The sequence below is a fragment of the Taudactylus pleione genome, unplaced genomic scaffold, assembly GCF_031769625.1.
Source record: "Taudactylus pleione unplaced genomic scaffold, aTauple2 ptg000758l, whole genome shotgun sequence".
In the NCBI taxonomy this organism is placed as follows: domain Eukaryota; kingdom Metazoa; phylum Chordata; class Amphibia; order Anura; family Myobatrachidae; genus Taudactylus; species Taudactylus pleione.
Window position 1 is genome coordinate 6,358,651 of NW_028285160.1, and position 24,278 is coordinate 6,382,928.

Below are 24,278 nucleotides of genomic sequence, written 5' to 3' on the forward strand. Positions count from 1 at the left end.
AAGCACCAGTGAGCCATGAAAGCTTATCTGAAAGTTTAAAACCCCTGTATACAATACATAGGCAATTATAGTATCACCGTTCTGTGCTGTCAACAGTGGTTACATATGAAAATCTACTAAAACTATTGTAGCTATATAACAAACATCTCAAACTGTACGTACTACTCACTTTTTGGAGATGTTTTATTACCTTAAACCAGGGGTCTTCAAACTTGGCCCTCCAGCTGCTGTGGAACTACACATCCCAGCATGCACTGCCATAGTTTTAGCATGCTGTTATATCAAGAAGGTGGTAGTGCATGCTGGGATGTGTAGTTCCACAGCAGCTGGAGGGCCAAGTTTGAAGACCTATGCCTTAAACAGTAAACAGTCATTATTATTTCTTCTATGTAGTTGTTAGCCAAGAAAATACATAATATTCTATGTCCGTTAGTTGTTTGATGTACAATGTGAGGCTAATACATTTGAAACTAGCGTACATCTCTGAATTAGCCCCATAGTTTGCTGTATTGCAGGATGCGTTCACACATACGGGTACATTTATTAAGTCGCTGCTTCTCTGTGAGCCGCATTCAATGAGAATGGCTCCGCAATACTTTTTCGCCTCCCAGACTTTTCACCTACATCACGTCTTTTGTAGGCGGAAAAGTATTGCGGCCGACCCGCTTTACCCCGTATTCAATATGGAAGTACGCGAAAACGGGACCCGGCGAAACTTGAACAGGTGGAAAGTGCTGTCAGATTTGGGAAAATCAGCCTGACACCCCCCAAAAGATGCTCTGACATGGGGGTTCACTATGGTACCTTCCGATTTGGCTTGGTGAAGTTATTTGGTGTTTTTAATCGGGATCAATAGCTGCTAAATAGCGTTGTTCAATAAGTGATGAAGAATAGTATTCAGGAGCATTTTTTCCAGAAAATAACTTATCCCAGCAAATTTGGGGAACTTGAAAATGGGGACCAGCATATTTAAAAGTTGCTAAAGTTAAGTTGAAAAAAATTGTGAAAAATGCACCTGCAATAAAAAAAACACCTAGAGTCAAGTTCGCTAGTTTTTAACTTTGTCCCCCAACATTTTTTCTTTCCGCCCCCAAATTCAAAGTAATTTTTTGGGGTGTCCTAAAGTGTTTTTTTTTTTTTTTTTAATTATTTGACACCGTTTACCTTTGGGGGACTATCTGAAGGGTGCACGGGTGTTCCCACAACGTTGCACCCCAAAACCCCAATTCTGCACTTTTTTCCGCCTACTATTCATAGGCGAAACTTTTTTGCCTATTACATTGCATTGACTTTCCGCCTAGGCGTAAAGTCTTTCAAATTGAATACGGAGGAAAATCCAAACAGGCGAACATGATATCATTGGCGAAAAGTTTTAGCCAAAAACACGCGACAACGGCTTTTCGCTTCAAATTGAATACGGCCCCGTGTGTTTAAACTGAAAATTTTAAACTGTAATGATATTAAAAGCAAAACGTGCTGCATTTTGCTGTTTATATCATTTGTCATTTTTTCTTATTTATAATTGCATAGGCAAATGCAGGGGGTGTTTCCAGTTGGCCCATATCATGAGTGCAATATCAGTGTTAAATAATATGGTTTTACGAGAGCTGCGGACGCAACACGCAGTATAAGGGATGTAACAGCTGCTCCTCATGCCAAGTGGCAGCAGCTTCTCCTACTAAGCCTACTCAGGCTTGCCTACCCTCCCGACTTGGTCGGGAGCCTCCCGAATATCGGGTGCCGCTCCCGACCCCCCGGAAAGACAGGCAAGCCTCCCGGCTGCCGCCTACCCCCCCAGACTACTAGTAAAAACCCCCGCTGCCGGGGGGCCCGATGACGCGATTTGTGCTGAATCGCGTCATCGTGGCTCTGCCCCCTGCTTCACAATGCCTTTTTTCCGGCATCATAACCCGGCCACGCCCCCCACACAATGCAGGCATTCAGCTCCCTCCCGGAAGGAGGGAGCTGAATGTCGGCAAGTATGAGCCTACTGTGTGTGTAGATCTGAGCACTCAATCAGCACACCAGACAGAGAGATCAGGGAGCAGTTGCTAGCAAGAAGAGACAGACATCTTACCAAGGGGTGGGAGAATGTGTGCTTAGAAATCTCAGTTCTGTGTCCTACTGGTTATAATATGTGTGCATATTTATTTTGGGATGTTTAACCTTTTCTTGACAACTTAGGTAATTTATATAGCTAAATATGATTGATACAGAAAGTCTTATCTCCATAGCCTGTACTAGTCTATAGTCCATCTATATTGCTAATTATTAATACTCCATTACATACACTATGCAGTATATAAGGAGACCAGCATGTGCATATATGTCCGGGGCCGGTGCTAGGTTCTGCTGCTGCTCCTTCGGAGTCCTGGACTTGATCCAATGCTCTGCAAAGATGGGGACTTGGATTGTGGAGTAGTGCCTACATCAGGGGAACAAAGAGCATTCAGCTCAGGCAGGCTGGCCCTACTGTTGCATCTAATGGCCCTTTACATGTCTGATGTTTTACATACACTACACTTAGTTTGAGACAGATTTGTTATGTGCTAATCATGCTCTATTCGTGAGCTGGCCACACACACTACAAAATCAAGCCTTTGCAAACCCCTTACACCCCCCCTAACCCACACACAAAAATTGTATTTGTTTTACAGAAATACTTAGCAGCTGGTGGTCAGGGTGCTGTTATAAAGCCATAATCCTAGTCTGACAGCACTGCTTGGGTGTATAGTGATATTAATAATGCTTTATTGTTTGGAGTCATACTTGGAACAATACCTAAATTTTCATGAACATTTTAGAAAGTAAAGTTACTATTGCTCTCTTTCGGAGTATGTACAGTAGGCTGCAGTGCAGAGACTGGGGCTAGTTATCATTTAGATAAATTCATGCAACCACAATACCCGAAGCCGATAATTACTCCTAAGAGTTTCTTGGGCTTATTTGTTTATTTAGCCCTTTTAGCATTTTTTGTTTATCATAATTTTGTGTTTGGAAGTATATCGAGGGCAAAAAAAAATCGTGGGAAGGTCTGAATTGGCAAATATATTCTAAAATCAATATCATTGGGTCTATTAATGCACATCGCCGTTTTGCTGTAAATTGGTCATTTGATGTTAAACCCAACAACACAATAGAAGCTACTTTTTTTTTTTTGCTCTTTTCTGCCAGCCCTAAGAGCTGACCACCTCCTGCTTTTCATAATTAGGAATGACTTTGCATTGTACATTGTCTTCTTATAATAACCTGTACTAGGTGGGTGCACCAGTCTTAAGGTGCCCACACACATAGCGATATTTTACACGATCTGGCCGATTCTGACGAATCGTGACAACAGATCGTGTAAAATATTGCCAAATCGTGAGTCCTAACTCACGATGCGATGCGCGTCCCCGCTGGTCGCACGTCGCATCGTCAGATCTGCCGTGCAGTAGGGCAGATCTGACAATCTGGAACAAAATGCACTGGGAAAAAAAAAAGTTAAGAAGCACGATAGATCTTATGCTTTTTACTCCAAATCGTGTGTAGGAGCTGCCGGGGGAGAATTCAGGGGAAATCGCACACATCGTGGGATCGTGTGCAGATCGGTATGTGTGTGGGCACCTTTATAGCTTTGGTTAGACCTTCTAGAATAATATACCAAACAGACCAGCACATTATGAATGCATAGAGTGCAGCCATCGAGACTGAAGAGGACAACAGCAATTATTGCAATCAGATATATATATATATATATATATATATATATATAGCAATTTTATTTACTTATTTTTATGCATCTACATTTTATTATTTTTTATTATTGAGTTGTTATAGTAGCAGTTTTGCTTTTGTACTTAAAAACTTGTGGACTGTTTGTTTTATTTTCTCATTTAACTGAAAGGAGCAAAAAAAAGTGTCAATTAGTTTTGTCATACAAACTTTCTATGGAGCAAAGTGTTCTGCTTCCTAGTATTCCTTATGTTTTTCTGCCTGTTTCCTGTGTCACTGATATGAATGTTCCTGTGTAGATTTTATGCAGCAGACCGGAGGACAGGCACACCTCTTCTTCTGGCTTACGGTGGAGGGTTACCGGGTGACGGCACAGCAGCAACTCGAGGTGTTACATAGCCGACAAAGGGATGGGAAACATCAAGCCAACCAAACTATGAGCCTTTTAAGAGCAGCTGCTGTTGGAGTATTTGACCAGTACTTATCAGAAAAGGTACAACTGTAGCAGATTTGAACATTAATTGTAATCCGAGATTTTAAAAACCCATTTATGTTATTGTTATAATATTGCAATCTTATAGGTGCCACAAAGTGTATGCACTGTTGTTCATGGAGTAGACCTAAAAATTAAAATAAACCACACAAATATGATACACGTGAACAATCGCATAAGTATAAGGAACAAATACAAACATAGCATGTAATCCATGGACAGGGAGTGACAAGTACAGAGGGAAGGGTAGGGCAACGTAATATAATGTGTAGGCGCAGGCAGTGATGAGTCGCAGTATAAGGCACAACAGCTCACTATGACCCTGCACCCATGGTAGGGGCGACCAGGCAGGGTCCGAGTTACCGAGGGGGCCAAGGTTATAAAAGACAAGGAGCACCGTTGGTAAGGATTGTACAAGAAGACCAGGGGGAGAAAGAGGGCTCTGCCCAAGAGCTTACATTCATAAAGGGAAGTGGTGAACTACGACACATATGAATGTAGGTTTCTTGGAAATACCCAAGCTAAGGGGCATATCCTATTGGCTGCAAAGGTTTTAACCACAAAAATGTGCGCAAGCATCTCGACCAATTTTGTATTGCCGCGGGTACGCGCGATCCCATTCCTGCGGTATCCAATGGTAAAAATCTGTTGCAAAACTTTTTTCGGGCAAAACCCAGCGGGAAATGTAGAAAAAAAAAAAAAGTTGGAACAGTCTGCAACCCCCCGCCGGAAAAAAACCCCAAAATAAAACATTGGGTTACAGTAATAATGGTTATTACTGTCTCAAAGGACAATAAATTGCTCTTTAAAAATGCAGCAAATAGAGAAGTTATGCATTTTAAAAAAAATGGTAACAAGCTAACTTTGGGGGTCATTCAGACCCAGTCGCAAGCACTGGTGTGCTCGCAACCGGGTCGATGGGTAGCCCTGCGCATGCGCAGCGGCCGCACTGCGCGTGCGCAAGCCCTGGAGCGAGAGAGAAACTCTCTTGCTCCGGAGCTCAATACAAAAGGGGCGGGTGTCGATGTTGATCGACAGCTCGCCCCTTTTTGTAGGCGGGCCGGGGGGGGTGGTTTCCAAAACGGAGGCGTTCCTTAACGAATGCCTACCGTTTTGTGGGCGGCCGCACTGACTTCAGCAGTGATGTCAGTGGGGAGCTTCCTGCTCCATCAGAGCGGAAAGCTCCCTGGGGCTTACGAGTGCCTAGGCCCAACCTTAGGGTCTGGTCGCAAGCCCTGATGGTCGTGATGGTAATCACCATCGCGACCATCACCCTGGTCCCTAGCTAAGCTGTGGGTGGTAACCCACAGCTTAGCTTGCGACCAGGAGGCCGCACCAAAAAACAAGAAGCAGCCGCCCTCATTCAGAGAGAGCGATAGCTTCTTGCGACCGCCTCTGAAGGAGGTCCATTATTTTTATTACAAACGAATAAAACAAAAATGCTAAATAACAGTAGAAAAATGTGATTTTGGGGTAATTTTAGGCCAATTAAAAATAAAATCCTATATTTAAAAAATAATTTTAATTTGTAGTGCATAAATAAATCCTTGATTTTGGGATAATTTGTAGTAATTATTTTAACAACCAATAATGACATGTAATTATTGGGCAATTAGGCTAATTAAAAACTTTCAATTGTCTCGTCATTAGGGGGTGGCCAAGGGGTTCCGAAGTGGTCCCCAACATTTTAAGCTTATAATAGGGATTTTTTGTATATTGTTTAGACCTGCTCTGGGTTTGCAAGAAAATAGCCGTGGTAATTCCTATAGAAATTACAGTGACTGATTTTCTACCTGGAATATGAAAAACCTTATGACTGCGTGAAAAACCCCTTCTGCTTTTGAATATGTGCCTAAGTGGTGAACTTTTGAATTCTAAAACACGGAACTTTGGATGTCTTAAAGACATTAGCACACAACTACCGGCTATATGGTTGTTTACTCTCCTCTTTATTTTTGCTGCAGTTATAGTTTTGAGTTTTTCTGGCACCAATTTTCTCGCACTACTTCAGTGTAGGATCATTTACAGAAGTCAGGTATCATTCAGTTTGCTACATCTTGCAGAGGACAACAAGTTGGAACCATGTATGAGTGTTAAATTCTCAATTTACAGATGTGTCCACATACTCCTAGCCTCCTTGCGCGTTAAACAGCCCTTCTAGTTGCGCGATGTTGTGGCGTGACTCTGTAGCGCCAACTGTTTTTTCGTGCAGCTTTTTACCTTCAAATGTCTTATTCGCACAATGGTGCCATAGAATGCACAAGCAGCTTGTGATTAAAATGATATGCAGCATGCCTGTGTTCTGTGTGCGGCTGCGGGTGTATCTGCATGTGAAATGCTACGTCACAGGGTCACAGCCGCTGACACTGTAACGTAGCGTTTTGCATGCAGATACACCCATAGTCGCACACAGAACATAGGCAGAAGCTGCTTGTGTGTTCTATTTGCATCGCTCTGCAAGTCACACACATTTGAAGAGAAAAATTTGTACGAAAAGACACTCTGCGCTACCGAGTCACATGGCACTCATGCGTTGTGTGTAGCGCGACTTGTAGCGCACGGAGGATAGATGTATGAGGACACATCTGTAAAGAAAAGTATCTGTGCAGGGCTGTGGGGCCCATACACCAAACCTTCAACTCCTATATTAAACTACTGTCTGACTCTTTTATGAATGGTAAATGTATATTATAAGTAATAAATGTAACACAAGGCATTGTTACCACCACCACATAAATCATGATTGAACATACAATATTTTATTAATTTCTGAACAAGAAAACTTTGGTAAATTTCAAAGAGAATAAATATGCCACAAACTATGCATTTAATACAAATTAAAAAGTTGTTATAGAGGCGCAGACTAGCCTAGCTCTGCAACCGTGTAAAAATAGAGTTGACATACACTATATGGACAAAAGTATTCGGACGCCTGACCAATACACTAACAGGCACTGTGATGACATTGTATTTGAATACATATACTTTAATGTAGAGTTGGTCCCCCTTTTACAGCTATAACAGCTTCCTCTCCTTGGAAGGCATTCCACAAGATTTTGGAGTGTTTCTGTGGCAATTTGTGCTTATTCATTCTGTAGAGCATTTATGAGGTCAGGCACTAATATTGGACATGAAGGCGGCCTGGCGCGCAATCTCCCTTAGAGTTCATCCCAAAGCTGCTCGATGGGGTTGAGGTCAGGGCTCTGTGCAGGCCAGTCAAGTTCTTCCACGCGGAACTCCTCAAACCATGTCTTTATAGTCCTTGCTTTGTGCACTGGGGAACAGTGATGTTGGAATAGAAAAGGCCCATCCCCAAACTGTTGCCACAAAGTTGGTAGCATAGCATTGTCCAAAATGTCTTGGTAAGCTGAAGCTTTAAGATTGGCCTTCACTGGAGATAAGAGTCCTAGCCCAAAACCCTGAAATACAGCCCAATACCATTATCTCTCCTCCACCAAACTTCACAGTTGGCACAGTGCAGTCATACAGGTAACGTTCTCCCTGCATCCACCAAAGCCAGACTCGCCCATCTGACTGCCAAACAGCGTGGTTTGTCACTCCACAGAACACTTTTTTTTTTTCCACTGTCTGTGTGCTTTACACCACTCCATCTGACGCTTGGATGTGAGGCTTGCATGCAGCTGCACGGCCATGGAAACCCATTCAATTTAGCTCCCGCTGCACAGTTTTAGTGCTTTCATTAATGCCAGTGGAAGTTTGGAACTCTTCCGCTATGGAATCAGCAGAGCGTTGGCAACTTTTACGCACCATGCGCCTTAGCAGTCGTTGACCCCGCTCTGTGGTTTTAACAGTTGCTGCTGTTCCTAAACACTTCCACTTTCTAATAAGATCACTTACAGGTGACCGTGGAATATCCAGCAGGGATGAAATACACGAACAGTCTTATTACAAAGGTGGCATCCTTTCACAGTACCAGTGTCATGACCCATTTTGTATCACAAATGTTTGCAGATGGAGACTGCATGGCTTAGGGCCTTGATTTTATACATCTGTGGCAACGGGTCTGATTGAAACACCCCAATTCAATGATTAACATGTGTGGCCAAATACTTTTGTCCATATAGTGTATATGTGTGTGCAGCATATAACATCATGCAGTATTTTCATTGCAAGCTAAAACAGAGAGCATTTGCACACCTTGCTTGGCAGCACTACATGATTTGTCCAAAGTGTAATTTGCACCAACTCTAAATCAGAGCCATCATTAGTACTGTACCAGAACCAACGCACCTGTATATGTGTTAATGAGATCGCTGATATTTATATAATCATTTTTTATTTTGAGTCTGGGTCTGTACATTTCTACCGACTTCACACAAAATAGTCTCCGACCACAGCCCTACATCTGTGTCACGTTTCGTACATGAGCATTGCATGAAGAATAATAATCTCTCTTGCAGGCATCTCCTAGGGTTCCAATTGATGACACCTTGCTAGCAAAGTTAGATTACGTGGTGACCAAGGAGGAGCCGACACCTGAGATCTTTGATGAGGTCCAGAGAAAGGTAGGTGCCTCCACCCGCGTGTTACATCCAGCCTATCAATGATTGATTGTACATTTATTTTCTTTAGTTTTCACATTACACCAGAATCCAAGTTGCAGAATATAAAGGGCGAATGAAGCTACAATGTTTGTTACATGACGATGGGTCATTAATGAATATGTGCACATCCAATAGCTTAGGATCTCAGCAGAACAGTCTTCTGTATGAATTCCAGTATTGTGCTAGAGCTTTAATTTGTTTTTGATGCTAATGAAGGAGTTAATAGAAAAGGGACCAGTGAATATGCTGTGTACATGCACATGGTGGTGGTTGAGCCATGCCATGTAAGTGGGTTATTTAATGAGTGCAAGGGTGTACAGTAGTAACCTATAGTTTTCCATTATCTGACTGTGGGTTCCTGCCATGGCCTGGTCATCCATGAGGCAACCTAGTCTTCTGCCTATGGTCCTGTGGGCTCTTCGGGTCCCAGATGACCTTAACCATTTTTTTTAACAAATGGAGGTTGGGAAGGAGGCTCGAACCAGTATGTTGCCTCTGGTCCCATGTGGTCTTATTCCAGCTCTGGTTCCTGCACACCTGGCATATCTTAGTAACTAATCTACCAATATCTCATAGGGTTGATGTGCCATATGGACTCTGGCCCCATGCTGATTTCTGTACAAACTCAGATACTTTGTTTTGTGGCCGTTTATATTCTTCTTTATAGATGTACTTACATAAGCACAATGCTTTACAGTTTCTTTACTACAGATGTGGCCTCATACACCTAATCTCAATACACCATGCAGCACCTGAGAGCACCTGGGTGGTGTAGCGTCTTGTAAGTGGATGTGACCATCGGCTTTATGAAACTGCGCTAATTAATTTGATATGGGACACTTGTATTTCTACTTCAGGGTCCATAGGGGGTCCACAGGGTTGACCTTGGGGTATAGCTGGATCTGGATCCACGGGCACAACGCAGTTAAAGCTTTGCTGCTCCCAGGATGCACTTGGGTCCGTCCTCTATACCCCGCCCCCGGCACCTCAGTTTTTAGTTGGTGCCCGGCCGGAGTCGGATCACCCTGCGCAGTGGGGCTGCATAAGCAGCCCCTAAGCTTTATTTTTAAAAAGAAGATTTTATTATTTTATTTTTACTGTCTTCAGAGCGGCAGCATCAGACTGTCCATCTGGACGTCTACGCTGCCGCTCCAACAGCCCCGCTGGCGCTGCGCAGCGGGACCCCGGAGTCAGTACTAGCGTGGCTCTGGGACCTCCCAAGGACTGCTGCCGGACTGAAGGGGCCAGGTAAGCCGCGTGCAGCGCTGTCAGCGCTGCACGCGGGGATAATGCAGTCTTCATGCCGCCGGTCTCTGGGGACAGACCGGCGGCGCTAGTAGCGGCGGCGGGCTCCCCCACGATGTGGAATACCCCGCGTGTCTGCTGACCTCCAGGGTGTAAGACCGGCGAGGAACCGGCTTCCCTGGGGGTTTCATGCTAGCAGGGGAGGCAGCCTTCCCTGCTTCAGTGCTCCTCCCCTCAGCCCAGCGCGCCTTCTCTCAAGCGTGCTGGCGTCGCTGGGCTGTTATCTCCTGGCCACTCCTCCTCAGGGCTCTCCGGCGGCCATCTTCAGGCAGCATCGCAGAGCTCCCAGGCAGGCTTACAGTGGACCAGTCCCCCTGCGTACCTCTCCCCTGATCAGGACGGTGTTCGCAGCGCTATAGCCCTCCCAGACACTGAATCTGGGAGGTTGATTGTAGCGGAAGGTGCAGTGAGTAATACTTCTCTGCATGGTATGTGATTTTTGCTAGTGCTGCTGTCTGTGCTTATTTTCTACTTACTGTCAGCTTTTTACCTATCCCTTTCCTTCTCCTACGGCCCGCAGGTGCGTGGGGGAGGGGTGTTCTTTCCGTGTACCTCACTTATATAAATCTACGTATTTGTGAGGTCCGTCACATACTGTGGTGTGCTCCTCAGTACCATATTGTGGGCTGTTTGGGTTGCATACTTGGGAGTGCGTGGGTGTTATACACCTTACCTCGTTTCGGTGAGACACTTTTATTGCAAAAAAGTTTGTGTCATGTCTGATGAGGGGAATGAGCACTCCAAGGCTCCTGTGGTGTTTTCCTGCCGACGCTGTTCGGCAGGGGTTGACGGGGCAGATTTGTCTCAGGACGGTCTGTGCGGGCGGTGCCAGTTGGTACCTGGACCCTCTAAACCCCCGGTGGCGCAGGATCCTCCATGGGCGATTTTTACGCAAGTGCTGGCGTCAATCGCGGACCGACTTGCGGTCCCGACTGCGGCCCCTTCTAGGGCGTTGCCCCAGCCTACCATCCCCCGTTCCCCGGGTGTGACTCGTCTGGTACAGTCTCCTCCCGGGTCTCAGACTGTGGGTCCTTATGCGGGTTTGCCGGTATACGTGCAATCCTCCACGGTGCCTCAGCAGTCGATGGTACCTTTTCAGGGGTATCCTCAGACAGTACCCCCGCCTTGGGTGGACGTCCTCTCCAGCTCTGTTCAGAGTCTGGCGGCTTCGTCATCGGCTTTTTAAAATATGTTGCACAGTGATTTGCCCCCACGGGCGTCCAAGTGTTCCGTTCCGGCTTCACTGGCAGCTCAGTTCACGGACACGGACATGTCTTCGGATGACGGGGAGATCCATGAAGACTCTGACTCAGATGCCGGGGCCCAGGAGATGGAGGCTAAGTCTTCCATTAATGTGCCGGCATTGGTTAGGGCGGTGCGGGCCATCCTTCACATTGAGGAGGATGTGCCCGCCCCCAGGTCAAAATACCCAAATTTTAAAAAGGCTAAGGTAGCTTCGACGGTTTTTCCCCTGTCCGATCAATTGACGGATCATATGGCAGGGGCCTGGCAGTTGCCCAGCAAGAGGTTCCAACCGCAGAAGCGGTTGGCTTCGAACTATCCGTTTCCGGAGGCTCATTGCAGGAAGTGGGAAACTCCTCCAGCGGTGGATTCCCACGTTACCCGCTTAATTAAAAGCGCTACGCTGCCTTTGCCGTCGATCTCCTCCCTGAAAGATCCCACGGACAGGAAGGTGGAGACTTGTTTGAAGTCTATCTACTCTCTCTCGGGGGCGGTGGCCCGTCCGTCCATGGCCATCTCTTGGGTGGCTAAGGCCATCGAGGGCTGGGCCAATGCTTTGGAGGATACCTTTCCGGAAGATGCTCCGGAGATCCAGAGAGCGTTGATAGGTCAAATGAGGGATGCGGCTTCCTACATTGGGGAAGCATCGTTAGATGCAAGCCTGCTAACCTCTCGGGTGTCGGCTGCAGCTGTGTCGGCGCGTCGGTCCTTGTGGCTGAGGTCTTGGAGAGCTGACGCTGACTCCAAAAAGGGGCTGGAGGCCTTACCTTTTAATGGGGAGTTGCTTTTTGGTCCAGACTTGGACAAAATTGTGGACACTCTGGCTAAGTCTAAATCAGCCTTCCTCCCTTCGGCTTCTGCTCCTAACAAGGTACAGAGCTCTGCTTTTCGGTCCTTTCGGGTTCAGGGCAGGGCCAAAGGTCAGTCCTTCCCGAGGCAGTTGACGACCAAGGCCGCTTCTAAGCCCAAGAAGCAGGCCTGGAGTGCCAGGCGCCCTTCTTCCAAGCAGGAAGATAAACCTTCTGCCTGATGGGACGGGCCTCCCTCTGGGGGACCCCAGAGTGGGAGGCCGACTTCTTCTATTTGCCCAATGCTGGCACAATACCACCACGGATGCCTGGGTTCGAGAAGTGGTCTCCCAGGGGTACGCCCTGTCTTTTCGGCACAGACCGTCCCACCAGTTTTTCTGCACGAGTCCTTCTCAGGATACGACCAAGTCTTTACAGATTCAGGAAGCTATAGAGTCCTTGCTGACAGCAGGGGTCATTGTTCCCGTTCCTCAATTACAACGAGGGACGGGGTACTATTCTTCTCTGTTTCTTGTGCGGAAACCCAATGGTTCTCATCACCCTATCCTCAACTTGAAGTCTCTGAACAAATTCCTCAGAGTTCCCAAGTTCAGGATGGAAAACGTTCCATCATTCTGGCGATGGAACCGGGGGATTACATGGTGTCCCTGGATATCCAGGACTCCTACCTCCATGTTCCGATAGCACCTTCGCACCAGCGGTATCTGAGGTTCGCTATCCTTCAACACCATTACCAGTACCGGGCGCTACCCTTTGGTCTCTCCACGGCACCGAGGGTGTTCACGAAGATTATGGCGGTCATGGTCGCACATCTTCGGAACCAGAATGTGCGGCTACTACCGTATCTGGACGACCTCCTGTTGCTGACGAGTTCCCCGGAGGTACTGCTTCAACATCTCCACTTGACGGTCGCTTGCCTGCAAGCGCACGGGTGGCTGATAAATTGGAAAAAGTCCTCCCTGATTCCATCTCAGCGGATGGTTCATTTGGGAGCCCTGCTGGATTCTCGTCAGCAAAGGATCTTCCTGACCCCGGAGAAGGTCTCCTCCCTGCAGCTGAGGATACACAGTTGCCTGAGCAGTTGCCGCCTGTCGGTCCATTCGGCTATGAGGGTTTTGGGCTCCATGGTGTCAACATTCGACATGGTGGAATATGCCCAGTTCCATTCCCGGCCCCTGCAGGGGCTGATTCTATCGGAATGGAACGGGTTACCTCACCGGATCCGCTCTCAGTTGCTGGTGTTGTCCCCGGAGGTTCAGCAGTCTTTGGCTTGGTGGCTTCAGACAGCTCATCTGGTCGAGGGGTGCCCCTTTTGGATCCCGGACTGGGTCCTGCTCACGACGGATGCCAGTCTTCGGGGTTGGGGGGCAGTGACCGGCTCGTTGTCACTTCAGGGTCGTTGGTCTGCTGAAGAAGCTCTTCTTCCCATCAACATTCTGGAACTGTGGGCAGTTTATCGGGCCCTGCAGTCGTCCGGTCCCGCTCTTCACGGAAGGGCGGTTCAGGTGCAGTCCGACAACGCCACCACGGTGGCGTATATCAACCACCAAGGAGGAACTCGCAGTCGGGCAGCGATGTCGGAGGTGTCTCGCATCCTTGCTTGGGCGGAGTGTCACATTTCAGCGATCTCGGCAGTCTTCATTCCCGGAGTCCTCAATTGGGAGGCGGACTTCCTCAGCCGTCACGACGTGCATCCAGGGGAATGGTCGCTTCACCCAGAGGTGTTTCAGCTACTCGTGGACAGGTGGGGGCTGCCGGAGCTGGACTTGATGGCCTCCCGTCACAATCACAAGTTGCCCGTTTACGGGTCTAGGACAAGAGATGCAGGCGCCAGTCTGGTAGACGCGCTGTCGGTGAAATGGACGTTTCACCTGGCGTATCTGTTTCCTCCGATATCCTTACTTCCTCGGGTTCTGAGGAAATTCAAGCAGGACGGCGGCACGCTCGTGCTGGTTGCTCCGGCGTCGCCCAGACGTCCTTGGTACTCCGATCTGAGGTGTCTCTCCATCGACGCTCCGTACCGTCTTCCTCAGCGTCGGGACCTGTTGTCTCAAGGGCCCTGCCTTTACCCGGATCTGGGTCGGCTGTCTTTGACGGCGTGGCTCTTGAGACAGCCGTCTTGAGGTCTAGGGGTTTCTCCAGTTCGGTCATTGGTACCATGCTTACGGCACGCAAGCCTGCCTCCGCACGGATTTACCACAGGGTGTGGCGCACTTACTTTCAGTGGTGTGAATCCAGAAACTATGATCCTCAGGTGGTCCGGGTTTCCAGAATCTTGGAGTTCCTTCAATCAGGTTTGGACCTCGGCTTACGCCTGGCCTCTCTGAAGGTTCATGTGTCTGCTTTGTCCATGTGGTTTCAGCGACGGATTGCTACACTACCGGATGTTCACACCTTTTTCCAGGGTGTTCTCAGGATACAGCCTCCCTTCGTGCCACCTGTGGCTCCTTGGGACTTGGCGGTGGTGCTACGGGTCTTGCAGGGTCCTCCTTTTGAGCCTCTTGAGGTGGTGGACCTCAAGTGGCTGACGTTCAAGACCGTTTTTCTCCTAGCAATTGCTTCTGCCAGGAGGGTGTCAGAGTTGGGGGCGCTTTCCTGTCGCCCCCCTTTTCTGATTTTTCATCAGGACAGAGCGGTGCTCCGCACTCGTCCTGAGTTTTTGCCCAAAGTGGTCTCAAAGTTCCACATTAATCAGGAACTTGTTGTGCCAGCTTTTCAGTCACCTGATCTTTCAGCTGGTGAGGCTTCCTTAGATGTAGTCCGGGCACTTAGAATCTATGTGGACCGGACTGCTTCGGTTAGGAAGTCGGATTCTTTGTTTGTCCTCTTCGGTTTTCACAAGAGGGGTTGGCCTGCCAACAAGCAAACGTTAGCCCGTTGGCTTCGTTCCGTTATTTGTGAGGCTTATGCACAGGAGGGTTTACCTGTGCCAGCCTCTGTTAAGGCTCATTCCACTCGTTCTGTGGGTCCCTCTTGGGCTGCTAGACGTGGCGCCTCCGCTGTTCAGCTGTGTAAGGCGGCCACTTGGTCTTCAATTCAAACGTTTTTGAGGTTCTATGCGTTTGACACCTTCGCCTCTCAGGATGCATCCTATGGGCGCCGGGTACTCCTTTCAGCACAGGAGCGTCCCCGCCCTTAGTTGAACTGCTTTGGGACATCCCCAAGGTCAACCCTGTGGACCCCCTATGGACCCTGAAGTAGAAAACAAGAGATATGGTAAGAACTTACCTTTGTTATCTTTGTTTCTACGAAGTCCATAGGGTCCACAGGGCGCCCGCCCTGACGCACCTGGCTTCAAATGGGCTGTGTGGCTGGTCACCGGTTTTCCGTCTCCCATTTCTGTGAGTATGGTTTCTTGTGTGTTCCAGTCTTCCTTCTCTCTGTTTAGTCTCCTCCTCCGGCCTTAGCTGCTTACCAACTGAGGTGCCTCTGGCCGGGGGTGGGGTATAGAGGAGGACGGACCCAAGTGCATCCTGGGAGCAGCAAAGCTTTAACTGCGTGGTGCCCGTGGATCCAGATCCAGCTATACCCCAAGGTCAACCCTGTGGACCCTATGGAAACAGAGATAACAAAGGTAAGTTCTTACCATATCTCTTGTTATCTGCTTGTGTCAGGAGCACAACGGAACTTTGGCGTGGAAAAAAGCCGCGGCCGCCGCATCGTATAACTCTTCATACACAGATTCAGGCTCAGTCGCACACAGATATACAAGTGTCGCATGCCAAATGAATCAGTCCAGTCTTGTGAAGCTGTGCATACAACTGTGACTAAGACTCACATTTGGGTGAGAAAGGTGTTTGGTGCAAGCGCAGTCGCACGGAACCTAGAGCTCCGAGAAGGGTTGTTTGGCACAATCGCAGCAATAGTGTATGAGGACACATGAATATGCCATTTCATTACTTCGGTCATATTTAAACCTTAATTTATTATGTGCATAGCATTTTATACCACTGCGTCTTTTTTTTTTTTTTTTTTTTTTTTTAAATACGTTTTTATTGTGCTCAAAATTACTTATTTTTATATTTTTTTGCAACTGAAAATACAATCCTCATGTATAGTTACATAGATATCTTTTTGTGTGCTTAGGTTTACGACATCATGCTGCGGGATGAACGGTTTTATCCCTCCTTCCGCCACAATACTCTGTATGTGCGGATGCTGGCGGAGCTGGATATGCTGAAAGAGCCCAGCTTTAAAGGATCCGATGATGGAGATGGAGGTAATGAATGACCGCTTCTTATATAGAGGTGGTTATGCTGTTTCAGATTTGTATGTTGCTAGAAGTTTTTATGTATAGTATTTTCTTAGCTTATAAAACACTGCCTTCAACTTTCCTCTTAAATGATTTAGCACTGTATATATTATTCATAACTCTGTTAATGTTGTATTGATCTCCACGCATAATTCTTCCAGTAACAAATGTTATTCTTATCACTGGACCTGACTGTGGTCCTCGATGTATACTTACTGTACCTAGACCACCCACCGCCTCCTAGAAGTCAGCCCAGACTTGAACCTGTGCCTTCTGGCATTCCTTTTGGAGCACATATCTGTGTATGGAATGATGTACCTCCTACTGTAAACCATGAGGATATATTATTCACCAGGGAGCTTTGTCCGTACACAGGTCACTGATCTCCAAGGCGACCTCTGTAGTATACATAGTAATGTACAGTGGTGGGTTTGTTATTCGTTAACATTCACAATTTTTCCTAATGACCCTAAAGTGATGCCATTAAAATGCACCGTTTTGTAAGTGAAAGTAGCACAACTCTCCGATTGTACAGCTGTTATTTACAAGAGGCTTTTAAAGTAACAAGCAAAATCTGTTATACAGAGAGACTAGGCACACTATCTCTGCCAGTGTACACTAACAAAGTTCCCTTGCAATGTATGTAATGATGATCTAAAATACGGATTAAAATACATTGACCATTAAGTGGGCTACATCTGGTATACTGCAAGACCGACAAATTGATGTAACAACATTTTACAAACAAAGTTCTTGTTTTTTATTTGCTTTGATTGAAAAAGTCATCAGTCACCACAACTTTAATGATTACTGGATTCCAATCAGGGGATTTGCCTGAAGCTAGCTCTTTAGCTGATCAGATTTTGGAAGATCTAACCCAGGGGTTCCCAACCACGGTCCTCAAGGCACACTAACAGTCCAGGTTTTAAGGATAGCCATAGTTGAGCAAAGGTGACTTAATTAATACCTCAGTTATTTTGATTAAACCATCTGTGCTTAAGCATGGATAGCACTAAAACAGGACTGTTAGTGTTTCTTGAGGACCGAGGTTGGGAATCACTGCTCTAACCTATATAGGTGATGCTTTAATAGATACTATTCAGGTACAGTCTCATATTTCTGCCAGGCATTTGCTATGGCTTAAAACATGGAAGGCAGATATAGAATCCAAGCATGCTTTAGAAACATTGCCTTTTGAAGGAGGTTCTGGGTTTGGTCCAGAATTAACTAAAATTATTTCTCAGGTCACATGAGAAAAAAGTCCTTACCTTCTTGTGACAACACCAAAATCCCCTAGGTTTTGCTTCTTTCGGACTCAAGGCAGTGGAAGCTTTCAGGCCTTCCGGGGAGTATCTAGGGATCCCTTAAGAGGGACCTTTTAGGGGACGTGCTGTCCCCAGAACCAGTTGCCCTGACTGGTTCCACATGCCTGTCACGGGACTGGGATCCGTCCTCAGGTGGGAGGCCGCTTACTCAAATTCCCGGAAGCCTGGATTCAGTCCAACCCGTTTTTTTGGATAAGTCCACTAGTAACCAGGGGTTACATTTTAGATTTATTGGGTCCTGTTCTGAAAACATTCTTTTCCATTTCTCTCCCTGCAGATGGTTGCAGAAAGGCGGCTCTCATACAGGTAACTGCGCTTTCCGATTACGGAGTAATTATTCTGGTTCCGGTACTATAGCAAGGCCTGGGGTTCTACTCCAGTCTTTTCTTGGTAGACAAACCAGACTGGTCGTTTAATCCTTTTCTCAACCTCGGGATTAAGTGCTTATATCCATTTAGAAAAATTCAAGTTTGAGTCGATAAGGTCAGTCATTTCTTCCATGGAGGAAAACGAATTTCTGGCCTCCATAGATATCAAAGATGCCTACCTCCATATTCCTATATGGAGGGGTCATCAACATCTTCTGCGGTTTGCAGTGGGGCATCGGCATTTTAAGTTTCAAGCTTTGCCATTCGGTTTGGCCACCGTTCCCAGAGTCTTTATAAAGGTTATGGCACACATGATCTCCCTACTCGGGAGTGGGAGGATAAATGTGTTGGCTTATTTGGACGATTTGTTGCTAAGGGCATCCTCAATAGCCCTTTTGCAACAACATCTTCAGATTACCTTAGGCCTGATCCAGAGATTCGGCTGGATCATCAATTTTCCCAAATTAATTTTAATTCCATCTCAAAGGATGTTATTTTTGGGTCTTCTCTTCGACACCCAGTGTCACAGAGAGTTTCTTCCACAGACAAAGATTCAGGATCTGCAATCCAAAATAAGGGCCATTTTACAGATGTCTCATATCTCAGTCCTCCGGGCTATGCAGCTACTGAAGAAAAATGGTGGCTTCATTCAAAGCCATTCCTTTCACCAGATTCCATGCCCGTCCACTGCAAAACCAATTGCTTCATCGAGGGGTGAAGCCAGATCCTCGATTAAACAGACAGATGTTCAGATTATCTCTGCAGACCCCACAGTCGCTTCGGTGGTGGCTACAGGATGCAAATCTGAACAGGGGTTGCCAATTGTCAGTAATAAATTGGACCATTGTCACCTCAGATGCCAGCCTAACAGGGTCTTTGGTCCGTCAAGGAAGTCCCTTTCCATCAATTTACTGGCATTAAGGGCAATTTGATATGCATTGGTTCAGGCTCAATTCTATATAAGGAGCCTACCAGTGCGAATCCAATCAGACAATGCCATGGCAGTTGCTTATATAAACAAGCTGGGTGGCACACGCAGCTGAAAAGCAGTGGTTTCTCACATCCTTCATTGGGCAGAAAATTGGGTTCCAGCTATTTTGGCAATTTACAGTCCCGGGGTGGACAACTGGTAGGTGGACTTCTTAAGTCACCACAGTGTGCATCCAGGGAGATGGGAATTACACCAGGAGGTGTTTGTGGAAATATTTGCCAGATGGGGATCTCTAGACCTAGATCTAACAGTTCCTAGAATCTCCTGGAATTCTTCTGTGGGTCGAGCTTTCAGTTTTGTGGCTTCAACCTTTTGGAACTCACTTCCCCGCACAGTTCGAGAGGTCTCCACTCTAGAATCCTTCAAAAATAGACTCACCTGTTCACCCAAGCATTTCACTAGTTGTCCCTTGTTTAAGTTTATTTTGTATTTTGTACTGTAAAGGCAAATGTAAAGCACTTAGAGTCCTTTAGGATAAAAGCGCTATATTAATAATATTATTCCAAGGAACAGATCTTGATCCCGGGATCCTCGGGCATCTCTGTTCGATGCCATGACAGCACCTTGGGTGTTCCACGTGGGATACATCTTTCCTCCTCTGGTAATGTTGCTAAAGGTACTTCAGTGGATTCGGTCAGGGGCAGTGCCGGTCATTCTGGTGGCTCCAGACGGGCCACGCCGCCATTGGTACGCAATTCTTTGGACCATGTTGGCAGATGTTCCGTATCGTTTGCCCCTGCGTTCACATCTGTTACTTCAGGGTCCATGTCATCACCCCAATTTGCCTCGCTTGGCTTTGACAGCATGGTTGTTGAATCCAATGTCTTGAGGGCCAAAGGGTTATCAGAATCTGTGGTGAAAACCATGATGCAGGCTCGCAAATCAGTTATTTCCCAGATTTATCATCAGATATGGAAGATATATATATATTTGTTGGTGTGAACACAAGTTGAAAGGTTCCGTGTATCTTGTCGCTTTTCTTTTCGGCAAGAGTGGTTGATTAAGGGTCTTAGATTGTCCTCTCTTTAGGGACAAATTTTGGCCCTATTGATCCTGTTTCAGAGGAAATTGGCCTCCATTCCTGAAGTTCAGACCGTCTTGCAGGGGGTTCTTTGTATACAACCTCCTTATGTCCTGCCGGTTCCTCCTTGAGACTTGAATTTAGTTTTGGAGGCACTTCAAAAGACACCGTTTGAGCCTTTTGAATTGCGATATGTTTGCGATATGTTTTTCCTTTTGGCCATTGCCTCGGCCAGAAGCGTATCTGAGTTGGTGGCTCTCTTGTTAATCTACGCATTAAACCTTCTTATCTTCCGAAGCTGGTATCGGCCTTCCACATTAACCAGGATATTGTCCTTGCAGCTTTTCGCCAGGACTCAGTGGCTAGTGAAGCTTCTTCCTTAGCACTGTTGGATGTGGTACGTGCGTTACGCATTTACTTGGACCGTAATGCATCTTTGAGGCGTATGGATTTCCTGTTGGTGTTGATTGATGCACCAAAAAGAGGCTGGCCAGCCTCGAAAGGATCCATCGCTAGATAGGTCACTTCTGCCATTCGGCAGGCATATTTGTCCTTAAAAGTGACTGTTCAATTTTTACTCACCGTAAAATCTCTTCCTTGGAGTCCATCTGGGGGATGCCGCCATCCCTCCCTTGTTTGGTTTCATAATAGATACCTGTTGGTTTCTCAGTTCTTCCGTGGGTCTTTCTCTGTCTTTGTTAAACATAGACTGAGCTTATGGTGGAAGGAGAGGGAGTGGGAGCCAGTTTCAATTAGTTGGTGTCCGACTCCACACCTCACTGTGCATAACCCAGAAGTAATGGACTCCAAGGAAGAGATTTCATGATGGGTACAAATAGATTTTTTTTTTTTTTTTTTTAATTTTACTGTTTTATAAGTTATTAGTGTTTCTTAAGCTGCCCATCCACTACTAGATGCGGGGACGACGGCACGATTACGACATCATAATCGTGCCGTCGTCCCCCTATGGGTGAAGTGCATACACTGAACGGCGGTCGTCAGGTTGACCGGCATGTTCGGGCGCTGATAGATGTCAAAAATGACCAGTGGGCACGCGCATCGCTGGTCGTTTTTAACATTTTACTGTCCGATTTGCAAGCGATTGCACGATAACGACGTAGTTATCGTGCAATCGCCTGTCAAAATCGTCCAGTGGATGGGCAGCATTAGTAAATTAGTGCCCTGTACTTGTTTTGTCATCTATTCTGTCTTCTTCCAGCCTCTACTCCCCAACAACTGAACCATTTGTGTGCTCTAGAAATGAATAAGTGAAAAAATTATTACCGATATGTTTATTTTCATTTCCTTTGTGTAAATCACATTAGTAATCACCAATAAATACATTGGAACCTGACTTTTTTTGAGCTTAAAGCATTATAACTTAAGCTTTAGAAGATAGTCAGGCACATATCATTATACAGTTAAGCCGGGTACACAATAGACGACATTTTAAACGAATTTACGGATAACGTTACGTCAAATTCTTTAAGTCGTCCAGTTTATACGCACTGTCACTAACAATGCGCGCTCCCGCGCTTCGCCAGTGGCCCCGTCTGTCAGACCTACATGTAGGTCCAATGGGCGATATTGGCAGCAGGGGCCTTGTTGCAGAATGCAGCGTTGCTGCCATCAGCGTGTGTGTGTGTACTTGCCGATGCCGGCACCCCGTTGCTACCTACATCGTCTAGTGCAGTGATTCTGAAACTCGGTCCTCAGGATCCCAAACAGGTCACGTTTTGCAGGTCACTCAGCAGGTGCACAGGTGTTTTCATTACTCACTGACGCATTTTAAATTGTGATCAGTGGGGAGACATGGAAAACAAACACTGTTTGGGGTCCTGAGGAAGGTTTGAGAACCTGTGGTCTAGTCTGCACCCGGCTTTTTTTAAAGTGTGCAGTGTTTAGCATACAAAATACAAAGCCAGTCTTGTGTATTTTTTGTTACTTGTCTTGTATTGCCCTCTAGTGGTCTCCTTTTCCTTTTTTTTTTTTTTTTAAATTAAAACCTAAAATCTGCTCTCGCAACCATTTAAAGGATAACTTGTCATACAGCAAGGGTATTCAACATACACTCCTCCAGCTGTTGTGGAACGAAGCATCCCAGAATGCCCTAATAGCAAAACTTGTGCAGGGCATTTTGGGATGCCGGAGGGCTCATTTAGAAGAGCACTTTAAACATGATTTCTGTGTGTTGTATCTTGTATGGAACGAGACCTATGAAAGATACTCAGACATCCATTTAAATAAATCATTGATCTGTGTGCTGCCATGCTTGTGCTTCACATTTACACGCAGGTATGACCAAAAATTGTTGGAAAATAGTGTCCATCTGTAACACGTGGGTATCGCTGTGTCCGCAGTGTTCTGGGCACATTGGCACAATGACTTGTTCACTTGCAGGCTGTTTATATGCTTCACCAATTTAAAATTTATTGGAATTGTTGTTAAATAATCATTTATAAGTATTTGTTAACGTTATAAGAGGAAAATTCATGATTAAAGTGGCGTCCAACCGAAAATGTGGTGTCAGAGGGATTAAGTAAATGAGATTCCTGCAGTGCAAATGCTGATCAGCCAGTAATGAAGAACAGATAATGGTTATTATTTATAGTAGGGAAACAAAATGTACAGATCACCCTCTGGGTGTCCCAGCAATCTATTTATGGAGTGTTCTGCAGCGACCAGAAATAGGATGTCTGTACATGTCGCAGGTGAGGATCTCCTGCATCGTAGCCATGATGTAAATCCTCCATTACAGGCTGACTATAGTGGGAAAACAGCCACCGCTGCTATTTAAGTATATATTGATTTTTGCAACCACCCCCAGTAACAGCTAAAAAACACTGTTTTTGTGTTAACAACTCTTCCTACTGATGTTTCCTCGTGCATCTAGCCTCAATACGACACGCGTTGCGAGATGCCTGGCACGAGTGAGCCGTCAGGCTGGGCATCTCTTTTGCGTATTTTTGTAAAAACTACTTAGGCCCGTATTCAATTAGATGCGAAAAGCCGAGATTTGCGGAAAAGAATCGCCGATCTCGGCTTTTTGCGTGTCGGAACATTTTTTTTTCCTTTTTTATTCACCTTAGTGTCCCAAGTAGTAAGGCCCCTCTTGCAATGCCCACTATCCGCTCCGAGTCTCGGCTCTTCTCCTGCACTATGGGAGAGACGTCAGTGTTAAGACGTTTCTCCCATCACCCGCTGCGGGGGGAGCAGGAAGGCGGAGCTCATGAGTTAGCTTCAGCCGGCTCCCTCCGTTGACGCAGCAGCCAATGAGATTCTGTCTGACTCATCGGCTGCTGTAACATACACACAGCTGCTGCCGGCGGCGGCTGTGTGTTTGTCGCTGTGTAGTGTGGCCGCGCCCACTGCGGTCTACACTACACTAGCGACGGGTGCAGACAGCAGACCCCGGTTCAAGCTATAGTGTGGGCCCAGGGACGACCGCCCCTGTCGCCCCACCCCCACCCCTTAATCCGGCCCTGGTAATAGGCAAAAAAAGATTCGCCTCTGAATAGCATGAGAAAAGAAGTGATTTTTTTTTTATTTTGGGGTGCAAAGGTGGGGAAACCACTCAGAATCCTTGGGACAGCCCCCCCCAAAGGATAACTGTCAAAAAATCCCTAAAAAAAAAAGTTAACACCCCAAAAAAGTATTTTCATTTTGGGGGCGAAAAAGTACAAAGTGGGAGGGCAAGCATAAAAACTTGTGAAATAGACTTTTGATTTCAGGTGCTTGCTACAGGTGCATTTTTCACGTTTTTTTTAACTTCACTTTAGAGACTTTAAAATATGTTAGCACCTATTTTCAAGTACCCCAAATTTGACAGGACTACTTATTTTCACCAAAAAATACTGCTTTATGCCATTCTTCACCTCTTGTACAAAGACGTTAATAAGAAGCATTTAAACAACTTAAGTACCGCAAATAGCTATGTTAGGGCTATTCTGGGACATCTACATTGATCCCCAATGTTAGTGCATCTTTTTGGGGGGTTCAGGCTGATTTCCCCAATTCTGACAGCACTTTCCACCTGTTTCGACTTCGCGGCTTGTCGTTTTCGCGTGGTTTGAAATAGAATGGGGCGAATAGCGGGGGCGCGCACGATAAGTTTCCGCGTCCAAAACACGCAATGTTGGCGGAAAGTCGGGCATGCAAAACTTTTTCGGGGACGCGAAACTAATTGAATACCG

The 24,278-nt window shown here is 46.3% G+C and overlaps 1 protein-coding gene across 3 annotated transcripts in view; it reads left to right on the forward strand.

Moving 5' to 3' along the window:
• Positions 1–24,278, forward strand: part of SNX13 (sorting nexin 13) — a 159,549-nt gene that overhangs the window by 96,412 nt on the left and 38,859 nt on the right. For all 3 annotated transcript variants that reach the window (XM_088457349.1, XM_088457350.1, XM_088457351.1), the window contains 3 exons: positions 4,014–4,207; positions 8,629–8,733; positions 16,215–16,347. In XM_088457349.1, coding sequence (XP_088313475.1) covers positions 4,014–4,207; positions 8,629–8,733; positions 16,215–16,347 — 432 coding nt within the window. The remainder of the gene's footprint in view (positions 1–4,013; positions 4,208–8,628; positions 8,734–16,214; positions 16,348–24,278) is intronic.